Genomic DNA, 22,807 nt, shown 5'->3' with positions numbered 1-22,807 from the left:
TCTGAGTGGTTTTGGAGCTATGAAATATTTTTAAAAATGTGTCATGGAGTTTAAAATGGTAAACAATAATAAAAATAGTTTAAAAAATAAGAGTAATTCAGAAGTACAGTGCCCATGGAAGTATTTATAGAGAAGGCATGCAGCAGAAACAGAATTTCTATGAGACCAATAGTGGAGAGATTTTGTAAGAGATGGATTATTAATTAACCTGACTGTCCTCTTTCAAACAGAGTCTAGAAACCCAAGAAAGGTTTTGGATGCACCACCCAGACATGGGATCAATACTCCATGTTAGGGCAGATTTGTAGAGTGAATAGTTGTTTAGAAGAAAAGTAACATCAAGAGCAAAGGAGAAAATCCAGTTTTTTAGATGAAGCAATATTCATGTGCTTATGTGAAGTGAGATTAGATGTCAAGGCAATCCCCTAATAGAGATATGTGATCTCTTGTCTAGAGATCTTACAAAGTCTCTAAGAATAGGAGCAGTAGATTCCTTTTTGCAAGTATAAGGACAAGACTGAATTTTAGAAAGAATGAAGTTAACTAAGTTAATTTTGTCCCATTGGAGGATTACCTGGAGCTCAGCATTTAAGGAATCGATCGTGGCCATTCAAGAAGATGAAGCTATTTGTGCAGGACAAGGTTTCTCAAACTGGAAGGTGGAGTGCAATGTGCTATCATCTGCAAAACTATGGATAGAATTTCCAGTCAATGGAAGAAGGTCATTAATACGCAAGACGGAAAAGAGTGGGAGAAAGAACTGAATCTTGAGGAACACCAGTATTAATGGAAGAGTTAGAACACAGAGAGCCATCTACCATCACCCTCAGTGAGCAGTCAGAGAGAAAATTGGATACGCAATTGGACAAAACAGTCAGCAAATCCATAAGATGGAAGCTTGTTTAGAACACCTTTATGCCAAACACAATCAAAAGCAACTGCTTGGGTTTCATCAAAATTTTCCACCAAATTTTTCCATAGGTTTAAAATGGTAAAATAAGCCAATATATCACCAGTGGACCAACATTGATGAATTTTAATGAAATTTCAGATGGCTTGACAAAGCTTTCTAAAAGAACAAATATAAAATTTCACGAAAATCACCTACTGGAGTTATTACATTCAAATGGATATAAAAATAAACTATAATTATGAATTTATACTAGGTTGATTTTAATTAAATTTTGGATGGCTGGATAATTTTTTAAAAGAGTTAAATATAAACTTTTATGTTAATCCAACTATTAGCAGTTGAGTTATTACACGTGAACATGTGGTGAAGACAACATGCACTTTATGAATATATTCAGGCCTATCTAACAATACCTTAAAAACAAAATCAAATTCTTTCATTATACATAAGCGTACGTGTATGAGTGTGTGTACAAACAGGTCTCTAATTTTGAGTGGTTTTGGAGCTATGAAATATTTTTAAAAATGTGTCATGGAGTTCAAAATTGTAAATAATAATAAAAATAGTTTAAAAAATAAGAGTAATCAGATATGTATCGGATAAAATGTTTATTCATATTAGGTATGTGTCTGCTCATGCATATTTATTTTATTATTTTTATCATCCGTTTACCTTTTTACCATTCAAAACCCCACAGCTATATTTTTTAAAATTCAAACAGAATAAGACATTCGGACTTTTTTTTTTTATCCTAGAATAAATTCCAAATTTCACCCGCCCTTTCCCTCCCACTAGCACCATTGTTTATATTAGTCTATGTCTGGATATCCAGATACAGGCTAAGATAACAAACTCTCTGGGATCACTATCATGGCAAGAATAATAACTGTAATACAATTTCCCATGCAGATTAGTGTGAATTTGAAATATAGTAAAGAAACATGTTTTCATCTTTTTGTAAAGATAGACTGAATAAACAATAATTATAATTTCTAATTAAAATAATGCAAATTTAAACATGTAGTAATGCAAAAACAAGTCACATTTTCACTTTATTGCTAGAATATTGACATATTAATAAGAAATATACCTTGAAATGTCATGACATCTTCATATAAATCAAAGGTTAAAAGTGGCTCTTCCAGTTCTCTAAGAAAGCACTTCAGTATCACAGCTGGTACATGAATCTCAAAATCTTCAAAGCTAACTGGTTTTCCTGAAATTTAAGATATTTTTTACTAAATTTACAAATTATTATAAAAGATAACTGGAGTTGTAAATTACACTAATCATGTCCATTTACAATGAATGCCTACGGTACCTCAAAAAATTAAACAAACAAATGCATTTTCCATTTATTCTTCACATGAAATACTAAACACAGATTCAGTATTTCATTTTATAATTTCCTAGAACAGATTTATTAATTCTATTTCATGAAATTTAAAGCAATATTTTATAACAAGCTTTATAGTTATAGTCAGGCTTGTTAATTTATTTTTTAATTTAGCTAGAGATTTTGTAGGTTACTACTACATAGAACCTCTATACTGTTCAAATCTTGCCACCTTTGTTATGGTATTACAGAGTGAGTGGTATGGGAATCCTAATTTTTTAATTGCAGTAAATGGCAGTAAAAGTTCATATCATGTAGGTTGACATTAGTTGAATAGTTTTGTTAATGCCAACCTATGTGATTTGAAATTTAGAACTCTAGGAGGCTTCCAGATCAGTTAGTGTATAATTGCGCTGCCTCTACTCTACCAGATCAGTTAGTGTATAATTGTGCTGCCTCTACTCTACCAGATAGCAACTGGAGGAAGTTCAAGTAGCATGTATGTGTGGGACATTGTTGAGGCCACATTTTTTCAGGGTGTAGATATAAACTATGTTGTTTAGTGGTTTAACTGAGTGGTTTATGTATTTAGCACAACTTTGGAGAAAGAACTGTTCACATATTTTCAAATGACTGGAAGGTTGTTGAGTTCCATGGAAAAATCTGACAGAACTTACTACAGATTGATGCACTACATGTGTGGCGCTCAATACTGGATGCAATAGTCTCATAGAAAGAAAAATGAAAGCAGTATTGAAACTCTCATCATTCATCAAGAAGTTTTCACTTACAAAAAGCTGAAGTTGAATGAATTTACAAATGCCATGATTAGCAGTTTGAACTATCTTAATTCTCCAGTGTGGCTGAAGTACCATCAATTTATGAAGTTCTTAGCTAACATTGAAGCATAGATCTTTGACATGCTGTTCCACACAGGGAGCTCACTGGACAAGTTATGGCACTGTAATACAGAGGTTCTTCCAGCACTGGAACAAATTTAAAATATTCTTGAAGGAAAGGAGAAATATTTTGACTGATTTGTCAGAGTTAGTATAAATACCAAATGGCATAAAAGAGCAACTGGTACATTTTTGATAATAAAATTTTTCAACTGAATTTTGCATTATTCCCTTAAGTTTATTTGTTTACTCACAGATGCCTTCTAACAGCAAAAAAACACTGACTGTCATTCTCTCTCTCTCTCTCTCTCTCTCTCTCTCTCTCTCTCTCTAAAGATAATATTTGTGTGTGTGCACAGTGCATTAAACATATAAGGAAAGAAAATGAATGAATGGATTCACCTGATGAAGAAACAAAAATACTCAAATTCACTGTTTCATTGAATTATACATCAAAGTATCTAAGTAAAGTAAAGATTCCATCATACGATAGGACTATTTCAAGTAAACAAGTTTTTCTCTAAACTTAAATCATTAATGATGTAATAAGCAGTGTATTAGCAGTTAATGTGGCTCCCATTTACAAAAAAGATAGCAAAGGTCACTAAATTAGAGAATTAGCATTGGTAAGTAATTAATTTAATTCATAAAATGAATGTAAACTTACCCTCATTGAACATTAGCTGGACATTTTTAACATCACTGGTACTGGCAGAACGCCTAAACAATCCCTCTGTTTCTAAAGCTGGAAAACAAAATTAATTTTTTATTTTTTAAGACTGAATTATTGATATTACCGAATAACCAATAGCTTTTTATGAATTTTAATCTACTGTATTTTATAATTGATACATCACAGTACCACTCATTTATACTTTATATGGGAGAGAGAGAGAGAGAGAGAGAGAGAGAGAGAGAGAGAGAGAGAGAGAGAGAGAGAGAGAGAGGGGAAAAAAAAAAAAAAAAAAGCATCTATATATGACTCGGCCAATCCACTAAAGAATTTATTCAAAGGAACCCAATTACTATATTAAACCTGAGAACATGTAGCAGAACCACAAGCTTTACAGAAACCTATTTACAATTAACAATGTATCAAATTACAATGACAAAAATGGAACTGGCTGAAAGATTATATCACTTTAGTTTTATTGGTTCAAGACTGACTATTAAGCATCTAGCATAAACTACTAACACGAGAATTAATCAAAATAAATAAGACCTTCCCCCCCACCCCCACTCATTTACTTTTTATTAACCTAGAAAAAATGTACATGTAGTCAATTAGACCCAATTATTTTTAAGTCTTTTGAACTCTTCAATTACACGGGTCAACATATAAAATGTTACGAAAACGAAAATACCCAATCTTGACTAATTTTATGCTGCTGAACACAAAAATCGCATTACAATTTGTCGATTGGCTCTTGTTTTTGAATTACAGTTGAGGTCTCATATTAGTTACTTTACATTATCAACTATGGCTGTCAGCAAAATGCATGGCAACACTGCAGTTTCAGTATCACCACACTCTTATCATTTGATTGGCAACTGTTGCCTCGCTCTGCATCACGTGATAAGTCATTGCTGCCTCAAATGCATCTTCAACTCTGTTGCCGTAATCTTCACAGCTAGGTACTGGGTGATTTGTTCTCAGTTAACGGCTATTCTCTGTGAGATTTATACTTTTTGCACAGTATTTATGTTGTGTAAGATTAATATGTCCTGTAATTGCGTGAACATTCTGGATGACTTGGGTTACATATGTGGAGAAGTCACATTAGCTTCAAGAAAGGATCCCTTAACTCAAACCATAAAAAGGCCTACTTTAGCACTAGCATAGGCATATGATGTAAGAAAGCAAGCTTATACAGCATCAGCCAGGAAAAAAAAAAACTTCCACTTCACCCCTCCGTTCATTCGAAATACCTGTCCAGTTGAGCCTTAAATTTATTTAGGCTATCAACTTCCACAACAAGGGATAGAAGTCTGTTCCACTAACCAACTACCCGCTGGCTAAAGGCAAATTTCCAGACATTTATCCTACATCTGTCTTTCCTCAATTTGAATTTATGCCCTCTCAAGTGATTATTCTGAGCAAGAGGCAGAATCCCATCAGCACTGAGCATGCTCAAACCATTCAAGGCGTTATACCCCTCTATCAGATCACCTCGCTGGTGCCTAGTCTCCAGACACCGTAATTTGCAAAACTTAAGCCTTCCTTCATAAGAGCACCCCGTTGTTCCATTAACTAATCTTGTTGCCCTTCTCTGTACTCGTTCCAGCAGTTCTACATCCTTCTTGAAATGAGGCCTCCAGACCTGTATACAGTACTCTAGGTGTGGCCTGACCATTGCCTTATACAAGGGAATAATCACCTCCTTATCCCTGCTAGAAAAATTCCTATATATCATTGACAATACACCATGAGCTACTCTTGAAGCCCGTCTGCACTGCTCAGAGAACTTCATATCTGCTGCACAATTACCCCCCAGGTCCTTTTCATTCTCTACCACTGTGAGTGTAGTACCACATAGTTGATACTTTGCTCTGGGGTTGCTGTTTCCCATATGTAGTACTTTACATTTGTCAATGTTAAACTTCATTTGCCACCTCTCAGCCCATCTGATCAACCTTTCCAGATCTTGTTGCAGCAGCATAGCATCAATAGTGTCCTTAACAACCCTGCCAACCTTCATATCGTCTGCAAACTTGGACATTAAGCTTGATATACCATCATCAATATTATTTATAAATACAGAAAACAATAATGGACCCAACACTGAACCCTGAGGGACTCCACTGATAACATTAGTCCACGATGAGCAGTGTCCATTGATTACCACTCTCTGTCTTCTCCCCCTCAACCACCCCTTTATCCATAGCAGCAATTTGCCTCCAATGCCACACTGCTCCAATTTGTGCAGCAGTCTTCCATGTGCAATAGTATCAAAAGCCTTTCTAAGATCCAAGTATATAATATCAAAGTTATTCCCTGCATCCAGTTCTTGTGACTGCATCATAGTATCCAATCAAATTGGTCAGGCAAGACTTCCCCTTAACAAAACCATGCTTGTGAATTGGGGTCACATTTGCACATCTCCAGCCTATGGGTACCTCCCCTGAGTCCAAGGAAGCTCTCATAATTATGGTTAAGGGTTTGCTTACTTCCTTTGCTGCCTCCTTTAATATAACTAGATAGATCCCATCCACCCGAGGTGCCTTTTTTGTGTTTATCTTCAACAATTTCTCCTCCACTTTACTCTCAGTTATTACAAGATTATTTAGCTTACTGCCAGAGTTGAATACACCTCTGGCATTCTGCTCGCTGAATAACTCCTCATGTGTGAATGTCGATGCAAAATATTCATTTAGTTTGTTAGCTACCTGAGCAGGATTATCAACAGTTGAACCATCGATATCAAGTGGACCAATCTGATTCATCCCCTTCCTTCTAGAGTTTACATAAGTAAAGAACCCTTTGCTGTTTTTCTTTGCATCCCTTGCCAAAGATTTCTCGTAATCTGCCTTCGTCTGCCTAACCTCTTTTGTAACTTGGTTTTTTTTTTTTTTTTTTTTTTATGAAAACCCCAAACACAAAGGTATCAAAACCTATAGTACTTAGTACCGTGCATGGGTTGAAGGAGGAGTATGGGGGGAGGGGGATGCCGGAAACTTTGCTCTAGAAACTAAACATGGGTTTCACCACTTCAAGCCTCCAATAAGCAAAGTGGTGGTATTTTACCGGTTGATGAAAGTCATCTACCACCTACAATCAACTTACAGATCAACTTATATCTATCATAGGCTTCTGTCACGTGTTAATTTATATGTATCCCATGCATTTTTCTTCTCTGCCACATGTCTCATTAGTTCATCGGACTTCCATTTAGGCCTTGAACAATATTTCTTAGTTGGTATGAAAAGCCTAGTAGCTTCCAAGATTAATTTTGAATGTTTCCCATTTTGAATTTGCTGTTGGTATCATCATCATCAGTTGGTCCTACCGTATACAATTTAAATACTGTCTCAGACCACCGTGGTCGCCTTTACGAAAGTAAAAACCCTTCCCTTTACCCCTGATGGTAGTTACCTCTTTGAGTAAATCCCACTTCAGCACACTGTGATCACTGCCACCTAGTGGTTTCTTTATCTACAGGTTCTTAATGTATGAAGAATCTTACTGATAATCAGATCAAGAGTATTATTCCCTCTAGTTGCCTCCCGAATATGCTGCTGTAGAAAACAATCATCCAATAAATCCATAATTGCCTTGCTAGTGTGTGTGACCAACTCACAAATTCCAGTCAATATTTGGGAAATTAAAATTCCTCATTATAAGACTCTCTGATTTACTGGCCCACTATTTCCCTGTACAGTTGTTTATTATACTCATCAGAGTCATTAGGCCTATAACACACTCCTACTCTCAATTTTGATTTCCCAGTGCTTATGTAACTCCAAACTGACTCAACACTGCACTGTCCAACCATGTCGGCTGGCTGTACTTCCTTGGATTTAATGTGTTTCTTAACTAATAGTATAACCCCTCCGCCCTTCCTATCCTTCCTGTACACATTGTACTCCCCAAATTCCAATTCTGCACTGGTTATGTGTGTGTGACACCACGAATATGATATCTCAAACAATATCTGCCTTTGATGTTTTGACCAACACCTCAAATTTATTTACCAAACTCCTAGCATTGATGTACACACAAGTATACATGCACCCGTTCCTATGCTTAGCTATCCTAACTGCCCAGGTATTTACTTATACCGCAATGACTCCCAGCAGCCTCTGAAATCTCCTGCATCTTGTTTTCCAGGCTGCTGCTCATTCCCATAGAAGCAGTGCACGAACCATTTCCACCTCTGCCAGCGGCTACTGTTAATCTATTAGCACGTGTATCCCCCCCAAGAAGCAGTCTCTCCTGTTAACAAGCACAGGCCAGACTGAGAAAATTTCCACACCTTGAGCCTTGCACAATCTCCCCAGGGCCTAATTGATCGACAAGGCTCTCACCATATACAGGCATACCTCGATTAACGAATAGGATGCGTTCCACGAAATTACTTCGTTAAGCGAAACTTCGTTTTCAGAGGTAAAAATACTATGCCCAGAATAGGGATACGTTCCTACGTAAAGAAAATGAAAAGCTTTTTTTCGAACAAAGAAAAGTTTTATTAAATAAACAGTCAACTTACATACAAAGTGAAATCACATTTTAAAATATGAGGTTAAAGTTGATTGTTTATGCTTTTTTTCTCTTTCATTTAACAATGGCCTATACGGAGTTATTGCATTTAACACTGATCGCTTAACTATAACACTTCTTCCTAAATCAGGATCATTTTCACTAAAAAAATTTAAAACGTTTTCAATGTCATTTAAGCACCTTTTTAAATCTTTGGTTGTTAACACTTTTTCGGCAGGAACTTCTTTAACTTCGCCTTCATTATCTTTGTCTTCGTTGCTAACAAGGTTTTCTAAATCTTCCACTGAAAAACATCATCTTCTGCATTCAATAAATTTCTAACATTCTCTTCATCGACATTTTCGAAACCTATTGATTGAGCCATCTGGATAACTTCATTTCTAATTTCTTGGATGTTATTTTCTTCTTCTAGTACAACTTCTGGCCATATTTTGCGCCAAACTCCATTTAAGCATTTCTTAGTGACTTCTTTCCAAGAACTATCAATGTTTTCAATTGCGTTTTTAATGGTGTAGTTTTTCCAAAACGTTTTAACTGTCATTTCCTCTTTATCCTCTAGTTCAGGTAAATTGCTTAAAATTCGACGCAGATAATAAGCTTTAAATGATGCTATTACTCCCTGATCCAATGGTTGAATCAGGAAAGTTGTGTTTGCTGGAAGAAACACAACTTTGACAGGAATGCATGTGTCCAACGTGTTAAGATCAGTAGCATGTCCCGGAGCATTGTCTAACAACAAAAGAGCTTTTTCTTCAAAGTTGTTTTTTTTTGACAATACCGTTTTACTCCAGGACAAAAGTGGTTAACAAACCAATCAGTAAATAACTCCTTGGTAACCCACGCTTTTCTATTTGCTTTCCATATTACAGGTAAATTCATTTTTATGTTACCTTTTAACGCCCTCGGATTTTCTGAATGGTAAACTAATAACAATTTTAATTTATAATCGCCAGAGGCATTTGATCCAAAGAGTAACGTTAAACGGTCTTTGGCTGCTTTGAACCCAGCAGCTGATTTTTCTTCAATAGAAATGAAGCTTTTTGTTGGTAGCCGTTTCCAGAACAAACCGCTTTCGTCAACATTGAACACCAAATTTGGTGGAAAATTTTCACGTTCAATTATTTCCTTTAGTTTTTCTGGAAACTTATTTGCAGCTTCTCCTGTTAATTTTACACTGGTCCATTTTTTTTAAATTTCTCGAACCAACCACGAGAAGCCCTAAAGGTTTCCGTAATTTCTTCAGTTTGTTTAGATTTCAGGTGATTAAACAAAAATAATGCTTTTTCTTGAATCACAATTTGACTTAAAGGCATATGACGTTGTGACATATCATCTATCCACAAACTTAACATTTTCTCCATTTTTTCTAAAATTGGATTCCTTAAGCGAGTTAATTTTGGCGCTGTAACATCTGTACAATTCTGAGCAGACTGTTTTATTTTTTCTGATTGACTTAGTATGGTTGTTAAAGTTGATTGCGCTAATCCTAAAGAAGGGGCCACATCGGATTTTCTTTCGCCGCTTTCAACACGTCGTACGATATTTAGTTTTTTAGTTTCCAAAGAAATTGCTTTTCTTTTCTTTGATTCTGACATTTTAATTAACTAAAACAAAAATATTTCTATTAAAATTTACAAAATCTACGTTATGTAATGCTACAAAGAACCTACGTCGATTATTGCAATGCGCCACACTGAAACGTCAATCATGTAAACAACAACTAAATTATGCGATCGACGCAAAAAACTATTATAACAGACACGCCCGCAGCTCGGGAGCACTCGGGAATACGTAACGAGTCGCCGTCAGTCACCAATCGAATGATTGTCGGGCGTTGGTCTTAAATTGGAATATTTTTTTATGTTAAATGGGGCTTGAAATTGCCGACTTCGTTATATCGAGGCTTCGTTATCAGAGGTAACGTTAACCGAGGTATGCCTGTACTCCCTCCTATCGTGTCTGGGCAGAATTGCTGAACTACCTCTGCTCTGCCTTTCAAATTCAACCCTAATTCACAGCTTTTTATCAATAGTGACTTGTACTTGTTAAGTAATTCCGCCGGTCTCACACTCTTAATATCATTAGTGACAACGTGTACAACAATATCACCTTTTGTGCCCTTAAAATATGATATCTGCTCTGCCACATCATCAAACTTTGCCTCTGGCAGACATACCCTGGTCCTGTTCCACCTATCCTTTTTACTCAATATGGTTATGATGGATATCATGGTGAGGTCCAAACTTCCTTACATTTCGAGGGTACAGCTCTAATACGGTGTTCGCAGGCAGGCTGCTAGTTAGTACACCGGACCGATCCTATGGTAACTTTCTAGGAGACTTTCGGATTAGTGAGTGTTTAATCTTGCTACCTCTGCTCTGCCTGATAGTGACTGGAGGGAGTCCGAGTAGTGTGTATGCTGGGGACATTGTCGAGGCCACGTTATTTCAAGGATCTGGGTATATTCTTAACATGTGTACACCATATCCAAAAATTTCAATACTTCATACAACATGTCCCTTCCTCCCACTTTTTCCTACTATTGAATACCCTATGAATTGCCAAAGTAATAGAGCAAGCTTATCTGCAAAAAGATCCAAACCTTCCAAACACTTCCTAGTTCATTTCACAAATATACGTGGTCTCAGTTCTAAACAATGTTGGTTATTAGACAAATAATAATACACTTTTCAAATAAATTCTAGTAACTTTACATCTTTCAGTTAAAAGAACATTATTACTGCGCAATCTTACCATTGTCATTATCTAGGTAATCTATGCAGTCTCTTACGACACGGGGCACTGGATCTCCACAGCTGTGCTCTTTTATACTAAAAGAAAAGCACGAAATTTAAATTACTAAATTTCATATCAGTAGTTAATATTTACTTCTACTAAAAGAAATCATGAAATGACAATTCTAAAAACATTCAGAGGATTTGTTCTGAATTTTTGCATTTTAGAAAATTATATTATTACACTAGAGTAAGAAATAGTTTATTTTTTTTTACTTGATTGCAAATACAAAAGTTTAAAGGAGCCTACTGCAATACAAGTATTACAAAAGGATAGAGAAACCAAAAGTAATCTGTTTGACACTGGGTTTAATTTCTGCAACCTATAATTTTTCAGGATATATATAAAGCAGAATGGTTAAGGGAATAAACGAAGACGACAAATTAGCACAACACAAGAAATGCAAAAACTTATCTACTGAAACAGTGATTATAAACACAAACTTGTACTCAAGAATTTAGTAGTAGCAAATGATTCCAAAAATCAAGCTTATATAGTATCAGCCAAAAAAAATGAACTACTCACATCATCTGTCCATTCCCTCTAATAATTTGATTAATCCTTTCTTAACTTTATTCAAACTACCCACTTCCACAACATCCGATGGAAATTTGTTTTGACAATCAATTATTCTCTGGCTGAAATCAAGTTTTGTACATGTATCCTGCAACTATGCTTTTTTAATTTAAATTTATGTCCCACTGAATGCATCATCCAAGATAAAGGATGCCACCAGCATTTAGTTTACTTGATCCATTTAAAGCTTAAAATACTTCACTCAGGATTGCCCACAAGTGCCGAGATTCCAAGCATTAGAATTTGCAGATGGGGAGGGTACTTTTATAGTAAAAGTACCCTTTTGTATCCTTGACTAATGTTGCTGCTGTTCTATATGCAGATCTATATGCAGTATTCAAGATGAGGCCTATCCATCTCCTTACCCTGCTTGCAAAATTCCTGTACATCATTAACAAAACTTCATCAGACATTGTAGCAACCTGTCTGCACTGCTCACTCAAGAACTGTGTGAGACTGTACAATTATCCCTAAGTCTCTTTTATTCCCCAATGCTTTGAATGTTGTTTGGTTATTTGATTATTCATGGTGCATCAGCAGCTTAGGCCATAATGTGCCTCAAGGTGACAGTAATCCCAGAATATCAATACCCAAATGGTATGATATTCTGGGATTACTGCCACTCATATAATATTCTTTGCATTTATCACTGTTACAGCATAACCACTTACTACTTCTCATCCCATCTTCCTAATTTTTCTAGGTTTTGGTGCAGTAGTACTCCTTGATTGCTGTCACTGACCACTCTGCCAACCTTTGTATCACCTGATACTTAGACATTAAGCTTGATAAAGCCTTCAACAATATCAATAATAAATACCGAAATCAGTATAGGACCCAACAATGAACCCTGAAGCATCCACTAATAATATTAGTACAAGAGAAGTACCCATTTATAACCACCCTGTCTTGTGCCATCCAACCATCCATTTATTCAGTGTAGCATTAGGGATAGTAACTTGCTGCTAACACTACACTGCTTCAATTTATACAGAAGTGTTTCATGCAAAAAAGGTTGTTGTTGTTGCTGCTGCTTTGGTTTTTAGGAGCATTAGCAACTAAGGCCATATTGCTCTGGGATATGCGGTGGTCATTCCCTGACTTTTCCACATTCTCCGTATTTGGTGGTGATGGGCTCGAACCCCGGTCTAATCAAGAAGCGTGTGCTACGCACTGTTGCTCCTGCCCACCTGGCTACAGAGGCGCCGCTCAAAAAAGGGTGTCAAAAGCTCTACGGAAATCGAAGTATATGATGTCAAAATTATTTTTTGTATCCAGTTCCTTTGTTACTGCATCACAGTAGCTAATCTGATTGATCAGATAAGATCTCTCCTTAATAAACACATGCTGTGATTTTCATATAACTGCATTCCTGTGACAATGATCCTGCATTACTTCTTTAATTAGTGACTTCATTGTTTTCTATGGAACAGAAGTCAAACTTACTGGACTGTAATTACTTACTTTGCCCTTTGATTCCCCCCCCCCCCCGAGTGAATGGGAGAGACATTTTCACATCTCCAAATCTGTAGAGATGTGGTCCTGAATCAAATGATGCCCTGATAATTATTAAAGCATCGTTTGATTCAGGACCACTTACTCAATCCACTCAAAGCCCTAAACATCTCACAGGTGCCTAGTCTTCAGAACTAAAGCCTTTCTTTATAAGAGCACCCTTTTGCCAAAAAGTTATCAAAATCATTTAGCTCCCAGTTAAAACTTCTGGTGTCTCCATCTCTAAAAATTTTTTCACATGTGAATGCAGATGCAAATATGCATTCAATTTGTCAGCAACCTTAATAGGATCATCAATAATTATGTCATTCATATTTAATAAGCCATGAGGTTCATATCTTTTCTTCACAATTTCTCTTAGCTTGCCTAGACCCCTCAGTGACTTGACCACAGATTAGTTTATAGTTACTGAAGGTTTCTGTCTCCTGATAATTTATAATTATTCCATGCATTTTTTTCTCTGCTACTTGTCTAATTCATCTGACATCTCTTTAAGTTTAGACCTAAATGGATGTCAGATGAATACACAGAGCACATGCAAGACATGACTTGCTGTTGTATCATCAACCATTCAAGATCAGTCCACTGTGTTCTGCCTTGTAAGCAATTTATTTCGTATAGGCCCAGATAGTCAACTTCTAAAGACTGAGTGGAATCATTAAGGAATTATTTTTAACAAATAACTATCATCACAAGTTATTTTACTTTATTATCATTATAGTATCACTGATCCAGAAAAAACAAAATTAGAGAGAAATTTCATATACAGGTCCATTAACCATATTTTTATCCTGTCCCTCAGTGACTGTAATTTTAACCCTAACTTGAAAATTGTCCCCCCTGAAGAAAAACTATTCATTTCCATAATTTCTACTCAATTTACAAAATTGAAACTTTCAATATACATAAACAGAAGTATATTTTTTTTATTTCCTTCCTTTAAATTGCAGCAAAAACTATTAATTCACTCGAAAACAGCAAAAATATATGATCACATATCATTTTATGAAATTATGACTGCAAAACACAGCGGTCGTTCACTTTGATTACATAACACGTTACTGCATTCATTTGAATTTTGCACGTCATCAGTGGTGCTGCTGTCTAAAACGAATCAACACACATGGAGCCATAATTGACTGGCCAAGCTTACGTCATTAGCGTTACCAAGGTGATCCAAGGAGCAAATAAAAATGTAGGCAACTTTCTTGGAAAACAAACAGTTAAGCATCACTACTCTCAAACAATATTTTGCATTACATTATGCTTTATGTAATTGTTGTATGAAAGAATTGCAATGAATTGTTTTTGAAAAACAAAAATATTGTATTTCCGTTCTTCAATATGTATTGTATCTACTAACGAAAAATCAAGGAAATTCATCTATTGGAAGCCACAGAGGAAATGGAAAAAAAAAAAAAAACTGTTGTAAAACTGATCAACTACAATGTGCATTTGAAATAAAAAAGAAAAAAAAAAGTTTGCTTTATTATAATTATTTTTAGAGGTATATCGGAACAGCAGTTTCCTGGATATATATTTGATCTAATGAAATTTCAAGAAAATATTTCTATTGACAGCTGCGTTATAAACTTCGAAAACTTAAGTCGAAGGAACTTAGCATGCATCTCACCTAGTGTGCAAACGGGGGGGAAAAAAAAAAAAATGCTACAAATAACGGATTGTGGAAACAATCATTTTTATTCATAGCGTATTTCCACAATCTGTTAACGTAGTAACGGATTGGGAAATTGTAAGTAATTGTTACTGAATACTTCAATATTTCCTTGATATGCATTTGATACCATCAAAATATTTCCAGGGAAAAATTCTATTTTCATTATCACACACACTCCAGAAAAATTCACCATAAAGTGTCATATGTTTGGATGCTTGAATTTCATTCTGAGCTGCAAATGTAATTTCACTTCTCTTGCACTGACAGAGTAGCTGTTTACCGAATGAAGGAAAATGATTCATTTTCCTGAAATTTCCAGTTCCTTTCATTCACTTGAGGAGGGGGGGGGAACTCCTTAGGGGAGGAAGTTCACCTTTCTAGTCCAACCCTAGGGAAAGAGAGAAAGAAATAAAAACTCTTTTGGTGGGAAGAAGGCCAGGAGATTGTCAAAGGTCCAGAGCTGTAACTTTCATTACAGATGCGGAAGTTCTAATAAGTCTATTTCTTTATTGCATTCAGTTTCACAACAGATACTAAAGTTCTAATAAGTCAGCTTCATCCTAGGATACCGAAGTTTGGATAAGTCCAATTTTTGTCCGGTGCGCATTTGATAAAAAAAAACCACTTTGCTTTACTGTAATCGTTTTAGGGAACAATATATTTTGCATTTTCACTTTCTAATAATATTTTGCATTACAGCTCTGTTACAATGTTTTGCTTTGTTGCTTTACATAATTGCTGTAGCCAACAATATCAGTGTGCACGACATTTATCACAGATGATGAAGTTGTAATAAGTCTGCTTCATCCTGGGATGCCGAAGTTCTGATAAGTCCGATTTTTGTCCAGTGTGCATTTGATAAAAAAAACCGTTTTGCTTTACTGTAATTGTTTCAGGGAACAATATTTTGCAATAATCACTCTGGAAATATTTGCGAGTGAACTGCATTATAAATTTAAAACATCACGGTATAGCTTGTCCTTGAATGCAAATGACTATGGTTACTTTCTTTTGAGTGACCACATGTTTTTGCTTTGTACAGATGTTTTATTTTTGGAACTTCCTTCTAGTAAAGTCATCAGTAGCAGTCCTTTATTGTACCTAAAGTAATTTGTTATGTTGGGGGAAACGGTTTTTGCTCCAAATTTTCACAAAGTGGATTATCTGAACACAATGTAAATTAGAAGGACAGTAAAAGATTTGATAATTGTTGCCATCTGGGCAGCATTCTGACAAATTTTCTGTTTATATTCCAGGACAACAAAATGGTCAGAGATCCCAAGATAGAGAGAGAATAGAAGAAATAGTGCCGCATTTAGCAGTCAAGGGTTGATTGTGTGAAATAACCTTCCCACAGTAAAAACAAAAGAAGAGAGAGGGAGTAAATATATTTTTCAGTGGGGTATATCTTTTTAGTGCAGTTCAGAACAGCATATGTATCACAACAGTATACATCCTGGAAATGGCTGTCCTGATATATTTCCCTAAAATAATTACAAAGCAAACTGTTTTGTTTTTATCAAATGCACATTGTAGTGATTAGTTTTCCCCGTTTCCAGTGTGGCTTCCAATAGATGAATTTCCTTGATTCTGTGTTAGTAGATGCAATACACGTTGAAGAAAGGAATACGGTTTTTTTTCTTTTTCTAAAACTATTGTTGCGATTCTTTGTTTCTTGTACCAAGAAACAGTAGCTTGCGTTTCTTTTGTTTGTTTGTGTTACTTTTTTTTTTTGCCTTCTCGACAGAGCTGTACAGAGAACTACTGAAGCTTTCTCAAAATCCGAAAATTGAAACACCTCTCTGTAAACATAGGCGCACGCTTGCTAAAACAACAAACGAATGAAGTATCACGTTTCATTAGCCTTAGGCGAGTTAGAGTAGGGGAGTAAAAATAACTAAAAAGGCTTAATAAAAAAAAATGCACACAATGTCATATTTTTGTCATTTGTGTAAAATTCAATAGAAATTTTTGAAAATTGAAGTGGGAAAATCAAACAGTTCTGGCTTCAGCTATAGCAAGTTTCAGCTGTGCCAATAAAGTAAAAATTATAGAATTTATTAGTTGAACTTTGAACTGGGTCCACTGGACCCAAGAGCACAGGAATATGATTAAATAGCTTCCCAAAGTTCTGAGTAAAAAATTATTCACATATCTACTTTTCCCTTAAAAACTAAAAAAAAAAAAACCTATCATTTTGCAGCAAGTACAGTATGATGAATGTGAGAGAGAGAGAGAGAGAGAGAGAGAGAGAGAGAGAGAGAGAGAGAAGCAATAAAAAATCTCTACTGTAATTAAAAGGCAAAAAAAATACACAAAATAAATATTGTTCAACTTACAAGGCAAGAGAAACTTTAAACTGCTGGGTGTCCAGTGCAGGAAGAGGAGTGTGAAACGTACTTGAGCGAGAAGGTGGGATTTTTCCACTTTTTGCAGCAGCCAGCAACTTTTTATCATGTCTAAACATTTAAATAAAATTAATTGGTTAGTCTTTATAATCTGGTACCCCTTCCGACTGATTGCTGTGAGTAGCAGTGATAGACATGCCTAGCCCACCAAGGTTAGTCTTAGTTAGGGTGTTTTCTGATTTTAAAACAGCAGTGGAGGGGGGGGGGGGATAAACACCCTAAGACTAACCGTCAGGCTAAGCATGTCAATTACTACTACTCACAATGATCAATCGGAAGGAGTACCAGATTCTAAAGACTAATGAATTAATCATTCTATTAAATGGAAAATTAATTAAAGTTAAATTTTTATTAATGAATCAAAATAAAATAACAATGAAACAAATAACACATTTATTCCGTTCAACAATCATATAACACAAGCTAATAATGTTATAATGTAATAAGTTAAAGCCAGACTTATTTTATTTCTCAACAGAAAAACAGTGTAAAAACTCAGTACCACGTATATAAAGTATGATCAAAATGTTTGGAGACCGAACATTTGGGAAGTGATGGAGCTTAATCGAGATAGTCTCCTCGACACAGTACACACATTCAATGCACTCTACAACTTGTGCTCTTTTTATAGGTTTTAGTGTCATTACAGTTGAATGTGCTTTTAAAATATCACAATAACAAATAAATTCACAACTTTTGCTATGTATGCAGATTACACAATTAAATTTCACACAGTCCATAGTGCACCTATTAAAGAATATAGTTGTATTCTGATTGACTCTCACTTTGATACTGTAATAATGCTGATGGACTGCTTGATGTCCTTGAAAAGAACATAAACCAGAAGACAGGAGGCTTTACACTGACTCTTCAAAATTAATTTTAAATGCTGTACTGCTATTACAGACTGGAAATATCCATACATCTATAGCAATTCATCACACTGTCCACAGAAAGAATTCTATGAGAAAACAGAACCTCCTTAAGAAAGTACAGTCCAAAAAACACAAGTGGCATATCTGTGGAGATTTGAAAGTTATCATGATCCTTTTAGGTCTACAATCTGGATATATAAAATATTGTTGCTTTATATGCGAGTGGGATAGCTGAGTCAAAACCATTCATTATAAAACCAAGATATGGACCCTTTGTGGGAATCCTGCAACTGTAAAAAAAAAAAAAAAAAAAAAAAAGTCATCTATAAGCAAACATTTTTACCACCAGTTCATATAATGTGAAGTCAAAGGATGAAGAGTTTTAATGAAGCTATGGACAGGAATGGAAATGGCTTTCGATATTTAAAACTAAGGGTTCTACACATTACTAATGCCAAAACAAAGAAGTTTTCAACCTATAGATCAGAGAGTTGAACAATAAAGATGAACTGAAAGATGAACAATAAAGAATCCAGGAATCTTCCAGGCAAGACAATCACACCATATGTCCTGGGAAATAGCCATTTCAAAAACAGATAGAACTTATAATATCCAAACCTTTTATGGAGCGTTGACATCTTTAAAACATCTGACAAAAAAAAAGAATTTTCCATACAACCCAAGAGGCACCATATACTTCTTAGTATTCATGCAACTCTATCTACCTACCCACATCAGTGAATCCTACAGAAGATTACATAAGACCACTGAGGAACATAGAAAGGACTTCAGGTACAGTGGAATCAACAAATCGGAAATGCAGACCACACTCCCTCTTTGGTGGGAGTACCAAACCCCTTTAATTTCTTCCACAGATAAGTCATACACGAGGAGAATTTCAAAGACTTCTTTATCCAATGTTTTCAAGCATCAGTTATTAACATGAAACAAGGAACCTATTTCAACCCATCATACATGTTCCAAGAAGAAATAATAGAAAAGGTGAAGAAATAACTACAGGTACAATCTTCAGATAAATAACCTGCCTATTCCTTTCAAATCTGTCTTAATACTATGGTAATTTTTCTGATCTGTCTATGTTCAAATGTTTCTCTTTAATTCATATAAACACATCCTTAATTGCTTATTCTCATTTTAATAATAGAAAAGGTGGTGAAGAAATTGGTTTATACTCTAATTATGAGGCTTCGCCTCCATACAATATTGACACAAACACTTTCCTTCACCCACACAGGCTATTTATCAAATGGGTACTGTCCATCTTAGCCTGAAACTCTTTCATCTAGTAAATCCCTTTACCCTTTGGTTGAAGTCAACCCTATTAGAGGGTAGTCTATAATTCTTAATCCCAATTGATCATTAGTAAAAAGACAGTCACACCTTGCCAGTTCAGCTATCCCAGTCTAGCATTCTCTCTATCCAGAATTCAGGTAATCCTTTCCAATTTTACTTATTTGATAATCTTTCTTTAGATTTTACTTCCATATTCCCACACCCCTTCAGAGTTAATTTACTGCAATTTTCTGGAGGTTATTTTTTTTTTTTGCACCTCTTTTTATGACACCATGTGATCCTTGTGCTTTCCAAATTTTAATTCAAATCTTCTCAATATTCTTTGTGGACAATTTCTCATCAAATATTCTTTGTAATTTTTGCCAATATTTGAATTTAAAGCAATTTATCTTAACTTAATGCCAATATTATATTAAAATTTATTAATGTAACACCATAATGCGGATTTTTTTCACATTTTAACTTCCTCCATAGGCCTGATGAAGAGGTTCAAATGAGCCTTGAAACATTCCAAATTATTCAGGGTAAATTGATGTGATTCACTTCAATAAACATACTAAAACCCTATCATGTGGCGTAACAGTGTTTTTAATTTTCTTTAAATTATAGTTAATGGCTAACCACATATCATCCCTCCTTTCACACAAAAAAAGTGACTTAATTTTTAAGCTTTTTGTTTATTGTATTGTAACACTTGTTAAAATTTCATCAAAAATTAAGTAGGTGTAACCTGAATTCCTCACTATATTTATGGGTGCTCAGCAACATCTGCCTTCAAATTTGGATTCAGTCCATCAAAATCCATGAGAGGAGTTAAAAAAAAAACAGTAACTTAAAATTTATTTTCAAATATAATCAGCAGGGGTTAGATCTGGTGAATAGAATGATCATGAGGAAACATGGATACCATATTTTGACTAAATGAAATAATAAACTCACTTGAATGAAGGGCGATTTTGCTGCAAGTGTATGTGTCACTGCAGTAGCTGAAATCAAAATAAAATTTGCACACTATACTGCAATTTTTTTTTATCAAGGGAAGATCATTGCTTCCACCAGGGACCAAAGGCTAAATATTTAACCTGCATTGACATCTTGGAGGTCAAATACCTACTCACCTCTTGCTGCACTGCAAGTTAAAATGTATAATAAATTTATCTTTCTATATCATTAGCATTAGTAAAGGCATATGATGCAAGAAAACAAACTTATACAGCATCAGCCACAAAAAAAAAAAAAAACTTCCCATTTCACCCATCTATTTGCTCCAAAAGTTTATCCACTTCTTCCTTGAATTTATTTAAGCAATCAATTTCCACGACAGATGAAAGTTTGTTCCTCCAGCAATCAACTACCCGCTGGCTAAAGACAAATTTCTGCAAATCTATTTGACACCTCTCTTACCTCAATTTCAGTTCAGTTTATGTCCCCCCTCAGGTTTGTAATCTGAGAAAGAGAAAGAATCCCATCAGCATTGAGCCTGCTCAATCCATTCAAGGCCTTATACACCTCAATCAGATCACCTCACAGGTGCTTAATCTACAGACGCTGCAATTTGCAGAACTTAAAACCTTTCTTCATAAGAGCACCCCTTTATTCTCCTCACCAGTTTTGTTGCCCTTCTCTGTACTCATTCTAGCAACTCTACATTTTCCTAAAATGAGGCTTCCAGACCTGTATGCAGTACTCAACTGTTGTGGCCTGACTATTGCCTTATACAAGGGGATAATCACTTTATTCCTGCTAGCAAAATTACTGTATATCATTGACAAGATCCCATGGCCTGTTTCGGCAGCCTGTCTGCACAAATATCTGCACAATTATCCCCCACGTCTCTTTCATTCTCCACTACCCTGAGTATAACACCACACAGTTTGCACATTTCTCTGGGGTTACTGCTACCCATATGCAGTACTTTGCATTATCTACAGTTGTACCTAAGTTGCTAATATCTTACATCTTGAAAAGGCAAAAATTTCAGAAACCACTAAGATGCTGTTTCGAAGCTTACTGGTTTCTCATCAGCCATTACTGGTTTTTACTTGAAAATACAGTCGGACCTCTCTTTAACTAACTTCCATATAGTGAATTTTTTTGATTTCCCCCCTGGTCATTACATTGAAAATAGTTTCTGTATAACAAAGAAATTTTCCATAATGAACTGATTTCAAGAGACTTGGGTATGCACTGCTCTCACCTCTAGATACAGCAATAGAGCTGATGCTGTAAAAAGAATGAATTAAGGAGCTAAAAGGATTAAAAATTAATCCCTTTAGCTTTTAAGAGCTAAATGGATTAATTTTTATGAACAAAAATTAAGAGCTAAAACATTCCACAATTTAGTGGTGCCTGTAAAACCTATACAGCTACCTCTACTGTACCAAGAAGTTGCACTGATCAACTGCTATCCATGTGACCACAGCCATTGGCAAAGATTAAGGCATATTCCCAATGCGGACAGTGGCTCTGGTCAACTTGTTTTCTATTGTGAGCACCTTATTAGAGAACTAGGAGAGAGTGATTGTCCTTTATCTTGGAAATTCAACTGTTGTTTTGCAGAAATGAGTCATCTATACTTTCACTAAATTTCACATCTGTTTACATGGTAGGTACAAGTTGTCCTAAATCAGTTTTGTTTTAGCTTCTGTGTAAGTAACCTTACAATGTCTAAGAGGAAATCCTTGAGTGAAGTGGAAAAAGTGAGTGCTTAATAGTGTAGATTGGGGTGTTAAAAAAAAAAAAGAAATTGCTTTAAAATTTGGTATCCCTGCCATTCTGAAAAACCGTGTTTTGATTCTCAAACTGTCTGAGGAAATGGGAAGCAGTTGGAAGCATGCAAAATAAAAGTGTCAATTTAAAATTCCAATGTTAAAAATCCATATTTTGCAAATATGGATTTTAAATAAAATCCATAAAAGAATTTGGTAAATTCATTTTGAAATATGAATTTACCAGTGGATTTTAAATTTAAATAGACAGATGACGAAATAAAACAGAAAACCCACGCTGATTGTCGATAACTGCCATCTTCACTCGGTAATTTCAAAACTTACAAGTGCGAAGCTTGTTTCCTACCCTCTAAATACCTTTTATAAACTGCAGTCAATGGACCAAGGCATTATCAAGAATTTTAAAATGCACTACCAAAGGCACATACTGTAAAAAATTATACTGAGAATAGAAACAAACCAACCGACCTAGAGATTCTGTTAGAGATTTGTGGATGTGCATATCAGAGTTGGCAAAAGTGTGGAGTCAAAATGTGATGATGAAAACAGC

General features: G+C 35.3%; 1 protein-coding gene across 1 annotated transcript in view; it reads right to left on the bottom strand.

Moving 5' to 3' along the window:
- The window catches only part of RhoGAP68F (Rho GTPase activating protein at 68F), a 132,491-nt gene that overhangs the window by 7,109 nt on the left and 102,575 nt on the right, over positions 1–22,807 (bottom strand). Inside the window, exons 8-11 of the mRNA XM_090380518.1 lie at positions 17,271–17,390; positions 11,121–11,197; positions 3,816–3,893; positions 2,004–2,129 (exon numbers count right to left, since the gene is read on the bottom strand). Coding sequence (XP_090236644.1) covers positions 2,004–2,129; positions 3,816–3,893; positions 11,121–11,197; positions 17,271–17,390 — 401 coding nt within the window. The remainder of the gene's footprint in view (positions 1–2,003; positions 2,130–3,815; positions 3,894–11,120; positions 11,198–17,270; positions 17,391–22,807) is intronic.

The sequence above is a fragment of the Mastigoproctus giganteus genome, chromosome 8, assembly GCF_048544385.1.
Source record: "Mastigoproctus giganteus isolate SK-2022 chromosome 8, ASM4854438v1, whole genome shotgun sequence".
NCBI lineage: Eukaryota > Metazoa > Arthropoda > Arachnida > Uropygi > Thelyphonidae > Mastigoproctus > Mastigoproctus giganteus.
The sequence above is the reverse complement of the archived record's forward strand: the minus strand, read 5'-3'. Positions and strand labels throughout refer to the sequence as shown.